This window comes from Branchiostoma belcheri, unplaced genomic scaffold (assembly GCF_001625305.1).
Source record: "Branchiostoma belcheri isolate BF01 breed outbred unplaced genomic scaffold, Haploidv18h27 scaffold211, whole genome shotgun sequence".
NCBI lineage: Eukaryota > Metazoa > Chordata > Leptocardii > Amphioxiformes > Branchiostomatidae > Branchiostoma > Branchiostoma belcheri.
Genome location: NW_017803614.1, coordinates 144,510 through 156,825, shown reverse-complemented (window position 1 = coordinate 156,825; position 12,316 = coordinate 144,510). Strand labels below are relative to the sequence as shown.

Sequence of the window (12,316 nt, the reverse complement as noted above, 5' to 3'; positions counted from 1 at the left end):
GTGTCAATAGACAATGTATTAAACTTGGTCCCTCTGTGTCATAAGACAATGTCTTAAACTTGTTCCCTCTGTGTCATTAGACAGTGTCTTAAACTTGGTCCCTCTGTGTCATTAGACAGTGTCTTAAACTTGGTCCCTCTGTGTCATTAGACAGTGTCTTATACTTGTTCCCTCTGTGTCAATAGACAGTGTCTTAAACTTGGTCCCTCTGTGTCATTAGACAATGTCATAAACGTAGTCCCTCTGTGTCATTAGACAGTGTCTTATACTTGGTCCCTCTGTGTCATTAGACAATGTATTAAACTTGGTCCCTCTGTGTCATTAAAAAATGTCTTAAACTTGGTCCCTCTGTGTCATTAGACAATGTCTTAAACTTGGTCCCTCTGTGTCATTAGACAATGTCTTAAATTTGGTCACTCTGTGTCACTAAACAGTGTCTTAAACTTGGTCCCTCTGTGTCATTAGACAGTGTCTTAAACTTGGTCCCTCTGTGTCATTAGACAATGTCATAAACTAGGTCAATCTTTGTCACTAGACAGTGTCTTAAACTTGGCCCCTCTGTGTCATTAGACCATGTCTTAAACTTGGTCCCTCTGTGTCATTAGACAGTGTCTTAAACTTGGTCCCTCTGTGTCATTAGACAATGTCTTAAACTTGGTCACTCTGTGTCACTAGACAGTGTCTTAAACTTGGTCCCTCTGTGTCATTAGACAGTGTCTTAAACTTGGTCCCTCTGTGTCATTAGACAGTGTCTTAAACTTGGTCCCTCTGTGTCATTAGACAATGTCTTAAACTTGTTCCCCCTGTGTCATTAGACAATGTCTTGGACTTGGTCACTCTTTGTCATTAGACAATGTCTTAAACTTGGCCCATCTGTGTCATTAGACAATGTCTTGGACCTGGTCACTCTTTGTCATTAGACAATGTCTTAACCCTACCTAGACCGGGGGGGGGGCTAAAAGTGCCCGCGGCAACTTTGATGTCACCTAGCGTCTGAACGGCTAGCCGTAGAACGGCCAAAGTTGCTGACTTTTCCTAGAATATTGTTGGCAACAATTCTCTATCATTGGAATAAGATAATAATTTTTTGTGTTGCCATTGCAACGGGTTTCTGACAGGCATTTTTTGCTAAATTTAGTACTTTTTGTTTCAACAATAGAATTTTATGGGTTTTATGTCAAGTTACTCATGGTTTCTAATATTAATAACATCCCATATAATTTTATGTAAATTTTATCATTAAATATGCATAATTTATGCTAATTTGATGACGACATTGGCCAAAATCCAAGATGGCGGACCATATCATTAGAACAGGTATATACAGGTTATTTTCATTAAAATTTCATCAATACTTCCATTTCTTTTTCCAAAAAAGGTTTAAATGAAGGTCTTTAGTATATTTACGATGTATTTTAGGCTTAATCATGAAAAAAAACTATTTTTGAAAATTCAAGATTGATGATCCAAGATGGCGGATATCTTAAATATGCATGACGTCATTTTATGGCGTCACCGGTGTTGCTTTGGGCAACATAAGACTTAGTACACCATAATATTCTGTCATAAACACTTTTGGTACAGTTATGTTGAATACCATTTAGTTTTCAGGGAAAAACCTATTTAGACGGTTTTGGCCAATAAAATCACATTAATGACGTCATATTACGCCATAACGACATAAAAATTGTAGATATGATAAATTTTCACTATTACACCATTCTCTAAAAATTTGGTGGTCATACGACATACCGTTCGCGAGTTCTTAGGGGGGTCAAAAGAGCCCACCCCCCCGGCCCCCCATGTCAAAAAAAGCCCGGTCTAGGTAGGGTTAAACTTGGCCCCCCTGTGTCATCAGACCATGTCTTAAACTTGGTTGCTCTTTGTCAAGAGGCAATGCTAGGATATTGGATTGGACAATGAACAATATTATTTCTTATGGTGAGTAAAAGTAACTATAGACACCAGGGCTCATATGTGTATGTGTTTGTGTGTTTGTGTGTGTGTGTGTGTGTGTGTCTGTGTGTGCATATGTGTGTGTGTGTGTGTGTGTGTGTGTGTGTGTGTTTGCGTATGTGTGTGTGTGTGTGTTTGCGTGAGTGTGTGCGCGTGCGTGACGTGTGTAAATGTAAATGTTTTCAATTATAGTTTGGAAAATACTTTTTTATCACTCATGGAAAAAGGTTGCGACGTAAAGCAAGAGAAGATCACGTTTGGCGGGTGGGGAACGGTGCCTGGAAAATTTAAATCTATCTCGGGAGTTGCCGTGTCTGCTGACAATGAGATATTTGTGACTGATGAGTTAAACAAACGAGTCCAGGTCTTCAGTATAGATGGGACCTTACTCCGCTTGTTTCCAACGGTACTGCCGGGTGAAAGTAACACAATGCTCGAAGCTCGTGGTGTTGCTTTGGATGTGGCGCCTGGCTACCTGTGGGTACTGGTAAGCAGAAATAGATGGTTCTTCAATAAAGAGTATGTCGTACAGTACAGTAAGAACGGACAGCCCATAAAAAAGTTTGACGTAAGCCTCAAGAGCTTATATCCCGTCATCGCAATGGACGAGCGCAACAATAAAGTTATCGTGGGAGACAAATATAGAATTATGGTGTTGGATCCAAACGGCTCTCGCCTTTGGAGTTCAGAAGTGCGTCCGGCATACGGGATCTCGGGAGTCACATCGGATAGGAAGGGAAATGTCCTGCTGACGGATGGGTATAGAACCATCAAGAAGTTCAATCCGTCAGGAGTAAAGATATTTGAATTCGGCACCCGTGGAAAGGGGGAGGGGCAACTGAACTCTCCCAAAGGTATTTGTCTGGACACCTCTGGTCGCATCATTGTGGCGAACTATTTGAACGACCGCGTAGACATGTTCACAAGCCAGGGCGAGTTTGTTCGCACCATCGCGTACATTAAATTCCCGGAGGCTGTCGCTATGGGACCATGTGGAGTGTTGGTTGTGACTACCCCATTTACCCACACTGTAACTATCTTTCCACAGCAAATGGTGCTTCCTTAAAGCCCTAAATTTAACGCATAGCCGAACATGGCATATATTGTCAAAACTGTCGTCATTGATATAACATTTACCAATCTTAGTGCCCTAATTGGTTCTCCAGATGTTTAGGTCCAGACCTGTACCTAAATACGTCAGTGAAGATTAGACATCCATGCAATAATATACGCCAAAAAGTATAACTAACAAAAGATTGTGGATGATACTTGAAACGTTTGACTATTTCCAAAAGCATATCCAGTAGCTTGAGTAACTGTTATTTTTTTTTTTGCTGGACCTAAATAATTTTGCAGGTACAGGTATTAAGCACATGAAGGACCAACATCTTTTCACTCCAGATTGTAGTTGAAGTAAATATACATATCCATATATTGTTTGAATTGTTTGTAGGCCTAGGGCGCATTGATAACTGCTATAGTGGTGACATGTCCATGTAACCTTCTGGCTAAAAAAAATTAATGCAGGCATGCACAAGTATGTATTTCACTTTGTCGTCAACGTAGGGGGGTGGGGGACATAAAAACTTCACATATTGTTTGTACGGAATATTGAACCTAATTTTGAGGATTTTCTTTTTAACGATCTGTAGTAGAAAATTTTTAAGTATGTATCATTAAGGTTTTCTTTTATCTTTCTTAAACGAAACATAAAAAAAAACTCCACATATTGTACGGAATATTGTACGTAGTTTTCAGGATTTTCTTTCTAACGATCTATAGTAGAACATTTTTTAGTATGTGTCATAAATATTTTGTTTTATCTTTCTTGGACGAAAGATAAAAATTGCACATATTGCACTAAATATTGTACCTAATTTTGAAGATTTTCTTTTTTAACGATCCATATTAGTTGTACGAAATATTGAACCTAATTTTGAGGATTTTCTTTTTAACGATCTGTAGTAGAAAATTTTTGAGTATGTATCATAAAGGTTTTGTTTTATCTTTCTTAAACGAAACATAAAAAAAACTTTACATATTGTACGGAATATTGGACGTAGTTTTCAGGATTTTCTTTTTAACGATCTGTAGTAGAACATTGTTGAGTATATACCATGTAGATTCTGTTTTATATTTCTTGAACCAAACTTAAAAACTGCACATATTGTACAGCATATTGTACCTAATTTTGATAATTTTCTTTTTTTACAATCTGCTGTAGAACATTATTGAGTATATACCTTGTTTTACCTTTCTTGAAGCAAACAAAAAAGCTGCACATATTGAACAGAATATTGTACATAATGTTGAGGATTTTCTTTTTTTAACAATCTGCAGTGGATTATGGTTGACTTTATTGTTGACTGTATTCTTTGTTTTACCTTTTTTGAACCAAACTACACATACGTACCAATTTTTTTAATCTAATTTTGAGGATTTTCTTTCTTAACGATCTGCAGTAGAAAATTGTTGAATATATACCATGTTTTACTCTTCTAGAATGAAACATAAGAACTGCACATATTTTACAGAATAAGAAGGTTTATCTTTTGTGGGACAAGAAACAAATGAAGAAACCTGTACCAATGTACTGTAGCAACACAGCTTTAACTACCCTACAGGGCAGTATTTGACAAGTAACTATTTAGACAACGCTAAATTTCACCATAAAGAAATAACTGCACATCTATGATATTAAGTTATAAGGAAACATGTAGCATATCAGTATGTGGTGAATTGGTAGCCTCTACCAGGCTTGGGGAGGCGGCTGGAAAGAGTAGAAATCGGCCAAATAGAGAGATAAGCATGCCAAGGGAGTTTCAACTTTGTCCGTTGAGAGAACAGTTCGCCGCACCCCAAGCCTGTCGGGAGTCGCCATTTCTTCTGCTTCGGCACGACCCACTTCTGCAACCCCTGCCACGACGACTTCCAGCGCGTCACCAACATCCCCAAACAAGAACTACCTCACTGTCCTGCAGGTAGGGAGGGGGGGGGGGGCATTCTCGCAAAAACTACAAAATAACTGGTGGGGAGGGGGACATTCTTGCTTTTACAGATATTGTCCCCTTTTTAAAACAGAACTGCAAAATAATGCATTCTTGCTTTTTTTTAAACTTATAATTGAGAAGAATTGTTTTGGGTAGAGCTGATTTAGGGGCGTTGTTTGTATTTTGTCCTGCATAGTAAAGATTTGGACACGGAATGCAAGCTGAGCGATTTCCAGCGAGACTCGGACGATCGGATTAAATCCATCACCCAGAAGCTCAACGCGACCGAAAAACTCGTGGAAGAACTACAACTTAAGAGTAATAAGTTGGAACGGTTTTCTAGACGGAACAATATAAGAATCATTGGACGGAAAGTTGTAAAAGGGGAAAACTGTCTAGCTACCGTCGGAAAGATTTTACACGACAAATTCGGACTTGATCAGGTTAGAGTGGAACGCGCGCACCCTGACGGGCCGAGGAGCACGAGTGACGGCGTGGGAACACCACAACACATCCTGTTTAAGTTGAAAAGTTACCAGGACAAGGTCAGCATTATGAAGGTCGCGCGGGTCAAGCTCAAGAACGAAGGCTACTATTTCACGGACGATCTGACCATGGCAGACTTACAGGAGAAACGGAAATGGAAGGACAAAGCTAGAGAAGCGTATGGGAAAGGTCAAAAGTATCGCTTCTTTAATGGACTATGGAGAGACAGTCAAGGAAAACCAGTGAGTTTTTGAGTTCTAGAGTAAAACGAAAGGTAGCCAAAATGATTTAGGTTTTGTCTCCTTCTCATGAGTGGAAGTGAGTGAAATCTGTATGGGCTCTAACGTAAAAAAAAGGATGTCTAAATAGGAGCCCCACATCCTCGCCAGATTTGCTGTTTTCTAATAGCAATGCTAGTTCGTGTAGCTACGTCTATTTTTATGTTTAACTCTATGTTCGTTATTTTTTTCTTTTTTTCCTACCTACTGTTACTCTGTTTACAAACGTACAAATATGTCTGAAACCCCATCCACCTGCTGTTCCTAACCCACGGTTGTCAATCAAGACGTTCACTCACCTGTATGCTGATTTGCATATCAAAAAGACCGACCCATTCCCGTCATCATTCCAATTGATACCACCTCCACTCCTGTCCCCTGGCGCTCCAAAGTAATCTTTCTATAGCCAGTTTTAATTGTAATGGCTTGAGGAATAAAGAAAAAAGACGGGAAATCTTTACCTTCTTGAGAGTCATTGCACGAGAAAACCAGGCAGAGGCCGGAAGATGGGGGTCGGCCAAATCGGCTCATACTTTGTATGTGAGATAGGTATGAGGAACTATTAACAGCCATATAGTTAAAACCCTCCAGGTATTTTTCGTTATGGAGTTCTGGGACCCCCCTCTGAGACCCTCAAAAATCTAACAATTTATGGCTGAAAATTACTGAAATTACAATGGACACCACGGTAATTCTGGTAATGATATGAACATGGGATTTCTTTTGTCACGTAGCATGGGTCTTCTACTTTTGCAAAACAAAAATTGAAGATGCAACATTGAAGTTAAAAGGGTATACCAGGGGGTTACCAGAACCAATGAAAACAGAATTTTCATCTTTCTAAATTTTAGTCATTTTTAAGTAGCTTTTTGTCCGTGACGCGGCAAATTTGATAAACGGTTTTACCATTGCTGGAAAGAGGAACATCTGCTGATTCAAAAACAAGTGTCGTTTAATAGACCTCATTCCAGATACATGATTCTATTCTCGCGAGAGCGCATCCTTGGCGTGACCGCGCGTGACCTCGCACGAAAACGAGACCGCCGTTGGGTCACTCCCGGTCAGGTTTCCCATTACGCAGCCTAACAATGGAGTCTTCCACAGTCGATAGCGATACTCCAACTTCAACGGTGAGTTTTGCCCGTCCAGTGTAAAATATTGTCGGAAGTACGGCTTTCACGGGTAGAGAATGTTGTTGTGGGCATGTGGGATCGATTTCGGCGGGTAGAAATGCATGTTTCTTCCGATTTTGAACAGTTTGGACGGGCGGCATTGTAGCGTATGTGATGCACTTTGTTTACATGCTACGTACGCAGCAAACTCATATAATATGGAGAAAAATATCGAGCTTAGCCGGGTATATAGCCACAAAAACCTAAAAATGTTGGCCCTGGAGTCTTGTGGGTGGAAATGTATGGAGTGTTCGGCGATTTCTCCGTAGATTTATCGGTTATAGCGTCTAATGTCCGGCCGTACGTAGAGTGAAACTTTCGTAACTTGGGGAGGGGGGCGGTTGTTATTCTAACGTCCCCCGTTTATTATTATTATTTGTCGATGGGACTTTACTAGAATAGAACGGTAGAAAAACATAACTTACCTTTGTGAGATCCTGTTGGGTAGAAATACGTCTCTTGAACGAAATTTTGGCGGTCGCCCTGAAGATTCATCGATTACAACGTCAAAGCGCCCAGCCAGGTTTTTAGTCACTCACGCAGTGTGGGAGAGGCGGGGCATGTGTTTTTCTAAACGTCCTACGTTTTTGGAGACGGGGATTTTCCAATGTTTACAATATTATAAGAACATCATAAACAGTGTCTGGATGAGATCCTGGCTTCGGGTGGTTCATGTTCTCATTTCTTTATTTATAATATCTATGTCTTTGTCTAAAACCTTAAACTTTACTCACAAATAATATTCTTCTTATTAATCTGGCATTGCTAAAAAAATATAACTGTTAATGAAAAATTTTCCATATTGTATGATTCCAGGTGCAGCACCCGTCCTTCACTCCTGGGTGAAGCAGAAACCAGAGAGACCAGCTCCAAAGAAGAGATGTTCTCCCACCAAGAAAAAGAAAGGAGCTTGTGGACTTAACAAAGTAAATGTTGCATGTCAACTACAATGTACATAGTTTGAATTTTATTCCATAAAGTTTTGTATCAGTAATGTCCGCATAATTTTCTTTTCGGATGCTAATAAAAACATACTTGGATTGCTTCACATGGTATTTTACTTCTTGTAAAGAACACTTCATATTGTTGCACTCAAACATTGTCATTGCATTTTTGACTGACTTTACAGATTGATGAACCTGAGGACTCCTCCGCTTGTTGTTCGGATCCTGGTCTCGACACCAACATGGATATACTTCAACCTGACCTGGCAACATCCCCATCACCGACTGCACTGCCATCACAGACCACATCTTCACCATGCTTACCTGACAAACTTTTTACCACCACTTGTACAGAACTACTGAAACTGTCATGTTTATTGAAGTGGCATTGTATTTACATGTGTCTGAAGGTTACAAGAACATGTACATGTTTTTTCACAAATAAAAAAAATGATGAGAAGCAACTTCAAGGAAGTGTTCCTAACTTACATGTATTTTGGAATTTTGGGTACTCTCATGTATGTAATCTACTCATACATGATCTAGTGAAAAAATGAATCATGGCTACATGTTTCAATGAGAAGCAAATGGTGGAAAACCAACTTAAACTATACATGGTTTATTAGGAATGAATTAAATAGTGTTACTGAACTGTTTTCAGTTTCTGATACATGTACACACATCTGGTTCCTAGTACATGTACTAGTAGTAGCTCTTTCCTTTTGTACTCAATAAACACTACATTGTATTTACACTACAACAGTATTTGTGCCTGATAAAATCAATCAACAATAGGATCACCTTTTGGCAACAGCCAAATAATACATCTTTGACAACATGAGTGGGGCAAAGACCATGTGATAGGTAGATGTCCTAGCGGCACTGTTTCTATGGTCCTGTGTTGTGCTTTGCAGACTTGAATTTCTTTTCCCTCTTCAGGCAGGTAGTGTTTGTCTGAAAAGAGTTTTAAAAAATGTTAAAATTTTAGACAAAGACATATAATAAAGAAATGAGAACATGAACCACCCGAAGCCAGGATCTCATCCAGACACTGTTTATGATGTTCTTATAATATTGTAAACATTGGAAAATCCCCGTCTCCAAAAACGTAGGACGTTTAGAAAAACACATGCCCCGCCTCTCCCACACTGCGTGAGTGACTAAAAACCTGGCTGGGCGCTTTGACGTTGTAATCGATGAATCTTCAGGGCGACCGCCAAAATTTCGTTCAAGAGACGTATTTCTACCCAACAGGATCTCACAAAGGTAAGTTATGCTTTTCTACCGTTCTATTCTAGTAAAGTTCCATCGACAAATAATAATAATAAACGGGGGACGTTAGAATAACAACCGCCCCCCTCCCCAAGTTACGAAAGTTTCACTCTACGTACGGCCGGACATTAGACGCTATAATCGATAAATCTACGGAGAAATCGCCGAACACTCCATAAATTTCCACCCACAAGACTCCAGGGCCAACATTTTTAGGTTTTTGTGGCAATATATCCGGCTAAACTCGATATTTTTCGAAGTTAGCTGCGTACGTAGAATGTAAACAAAGTGCATCACATACGCTACAATGCCGCCCGTCCAAACTGTTCAAAATCGGAAGAAACATGCATTTCTACCCGCCAAAATCGATCCCACATGCCCACAACAACATTCTCTACCCGTGAAAGCCGTACTTCCGACAATATTTTACACTGGACGGGCAAAACTCACCGTTGAAGCTGGAGCACCGCTATCGACTGTGTTAGAACGTACTACAGGGAATCCGCGACCACACGGCGGTCTCGTTTTCGTGCGAGGTCACGCGCGCTCACGACAAGGATGTGCTCTCGCGAGAATAGAATCAATATGGCGACTATATCTGGAATGAGGTCTATTGGGCCACGCATAACGCGGGCCGTGAACGAAGGGTCTTTATGGGGGTTTTCCGGGTTTTGGACAATAATAAATTAGCTAACAACGTCTCTTTACGGGGTAAATCATGGACATTATTTTTGTGCAGCTGCATGGGATCAATGGACAATTGTTGAAAAATGCTAAAAATGATTCGAAATTTTGGGGCTCCACATGGGGGATACAAGGATACCTAAAAAGCAAATTTAAACTGATTTTACACAATTTATCACATTTTATTTCTAATTTCCATTAGTAACTACCTTTCAAAATTAATTTTGTGCATTCACTTTGTGCTAAATATTATAAAGGCTAAGTATGGGGTTTATCAGAACACCATGTGTGAAACCAGCTACCAAAAAAAAAAAATCACAGGCCACATGGGTGCATACACGAAGATACCAGTACTCCAAATGGACAATCTAGCAATAGGACCAAGAATATGTGGCGTTTAAGCTAAATATAACAGTAAAAAACATTCAAATTTTCAGGCCACTGAAAATACAGGTTTGCCAAATAAACTCAGGCTTTCATTATTGGATTAAATGAACTAGTTAGCATTTACATATACAGGAACATCTGGCTCTACTCAGCTTATAAGATAAGGAAACCAATTCATTAAAAATCCGTCATCTAATAACAAGTCAGCAATAGATTTTACCAAATAAAAATCCCAGACCAGTTAGAATCGCATTACAATATAATGTCAATCAATTTAAATGAGAAAAGTATCTCCATCATTGACTGTACCATCATCGACTATTCCTTGATATATTTATGACAATTCAGGCCTAAATTACTGGATATGGTCATTGTGCAAGCATTGTATTAATTCAATTTTTCAAGTATCCTTATGCCCCCCCATGCAGAGCCCCCTTAAACCGGCATAATTTTTGACCACAAATCTATACATGCATGGTTTTCCCCCAACTACACAAAAACGGCCATATATTGCCCTTCACTGCGACATTTTATGATCGATTTGTATGATCTAATAGACCCATGGCCCATTTATGTGTGATTTGTGGTCCAGTAATTAGACCAGACTTGTTTCTGAATCAACTGAAACATGTTCTTCTATCCTGCAAGGATAGTATTCCTGTTTCTGGGGAACTGAAATTAAGAGAGATGGAAAGTCTCATTTCATGATGTAATGTGCTAAAACTAGAAGGTTGAAAACATCGAAGAGGAAAGAACAATTTAAAAGCACATAGCAAAACACTTTCATTTCCTTATAGCACTGGTCCTATTTTGAAAATAGACCATTTTCTCTAGATCTACAGACCATTGTGCGCACGTTGACATGTAGAAATTTGTTTTAGTTTCCCAAATGACACTGTGTACTTTTGAGACTTTGGCAAATTATCATGCTCCCGCACCCCAGACAAGTCAGTACAAACCAGCCCTGGCAGACTTTTTGCATTTTTGTGTTTTATTTTTGCAAACATAAGTTTTGTAAAATGAGATGCCCGAGGCGCGCGATTGTCACGATTGCGAAGCTGACAGGAGCGTCTCCAACAAATGCACTTTTGGAACGCCGTACAAACTAAAATTCTCAATCATAATATACTAGTATATGATTAAAACCAACCTCCAGACTACATTAAATGTATACTTTCAGTGCTGTTATTTTCCAGCCTTTGGTAATCACCTTGGTGTCATATCCAATCCAAGTAAAAAGCCTTTCATTTCATGATAATTTCGTAAATAGCAAATTGTACAAGCTGAAAATACGTTCTAAATAGAAAATGCTAAACTGTTCACTATTCAGAAAGCCACTGTGGGAAGAACGCCCCTCTTGAGTATGAGTGGATTTCAAAGACCTTCCCATCTTCCGACCTACTGCTGACTTATACAGCGATCCTAAATGGTCTGAGTGATTTTTTAAGTGGCCTTCAGTTGAATTTGCCTGTTTTTACGTTTGATTCAATTGTGTTTAGCTTTATTCTTAGTCCTGTTGCTATAGTGTTCATTTAGAGTACTTGTATTGTAAGTGCATGCACCCATGCGGCTTGTGTATATGGTAGCTAGTTTCACACATGGTGTTGTGATAACCCCCATACATAGCCTTCATATTATTAAGCACAAAGTGAATGCGCAGAATTAATTTTGAAAGGTAGTTACTAATGGAAATTAGAAATAAAATGTGATAAATTGTGTAAAATCAGTTTAAATTCGCTGTTTAGGTATCCTTGTATCCCCCATTTGGAGCCCCAACGAATATTTCTAATTATTTTAGCATTTTTCAACAATTGTCCATTGATCTTATGCAGCTGCACAAAAAATGCCCATGATTTACCCCATAAAGAGACGTTGTTAGCTAATTTATTATGGTCTAAAACCCGGAAAACCCCCATAAAGACCCTTCGTTCACGGCCCGCGTTATGCGTGGCCCAATTAAACGACACTTGTTATTGAATCAGCAGATGTTCTTCTTTCCAGCAATGGTAAAACCGTTTATCAAATTTGCCGCGTCACGGACAAAAAGCTACTTAAAAATGACTAAAATTTAGAAAGATGAAAATTCTGTTTTCATTGTTTCTGGTAACCCCCTGGTATACCCTTTCAACTTCAATGTTGCATCTTCA

At 39.2% G+C, this 12,316-nt stretch overlaps 1 protein-coding gene and 1 long non-coding RNA gene across 2 annotated transcripts; both read left to right on the top strand.

Moving 5' to 3' along the window:
* The first annotated feature begins 2,173 nt into the window (after positions 1-2,173).
* Positions 2,174-3,022, top strand: LOC109469916 (tripartite motif-containing protein 2-like). Its single transcript, XM_019768677.1, has one exon. The coding sequence runs from the start codon at positions 2,174-2,176 to the stop codon at positions 3,020-3,022; it is 849 nt and encodes a 282-aa protein (XP_019624236.1).
* A 3,723-nt stretch (positions 3,023-6,745) lies between these two features.
* On the top strand, positions 6,746-8,600 carry LOC109469927. Its single transcript, XR_002140222.1, has 3 exons — positions 6,746-6,840; positions 7,699-7,808; positions 8,012-8,600. It is a non-coding gene; the product is annotated as an uncharacterized LOC109469927 (long non-coding RNA).
* Positions 8,601-12,316: the final 3,716 nt, after the last annotated feature.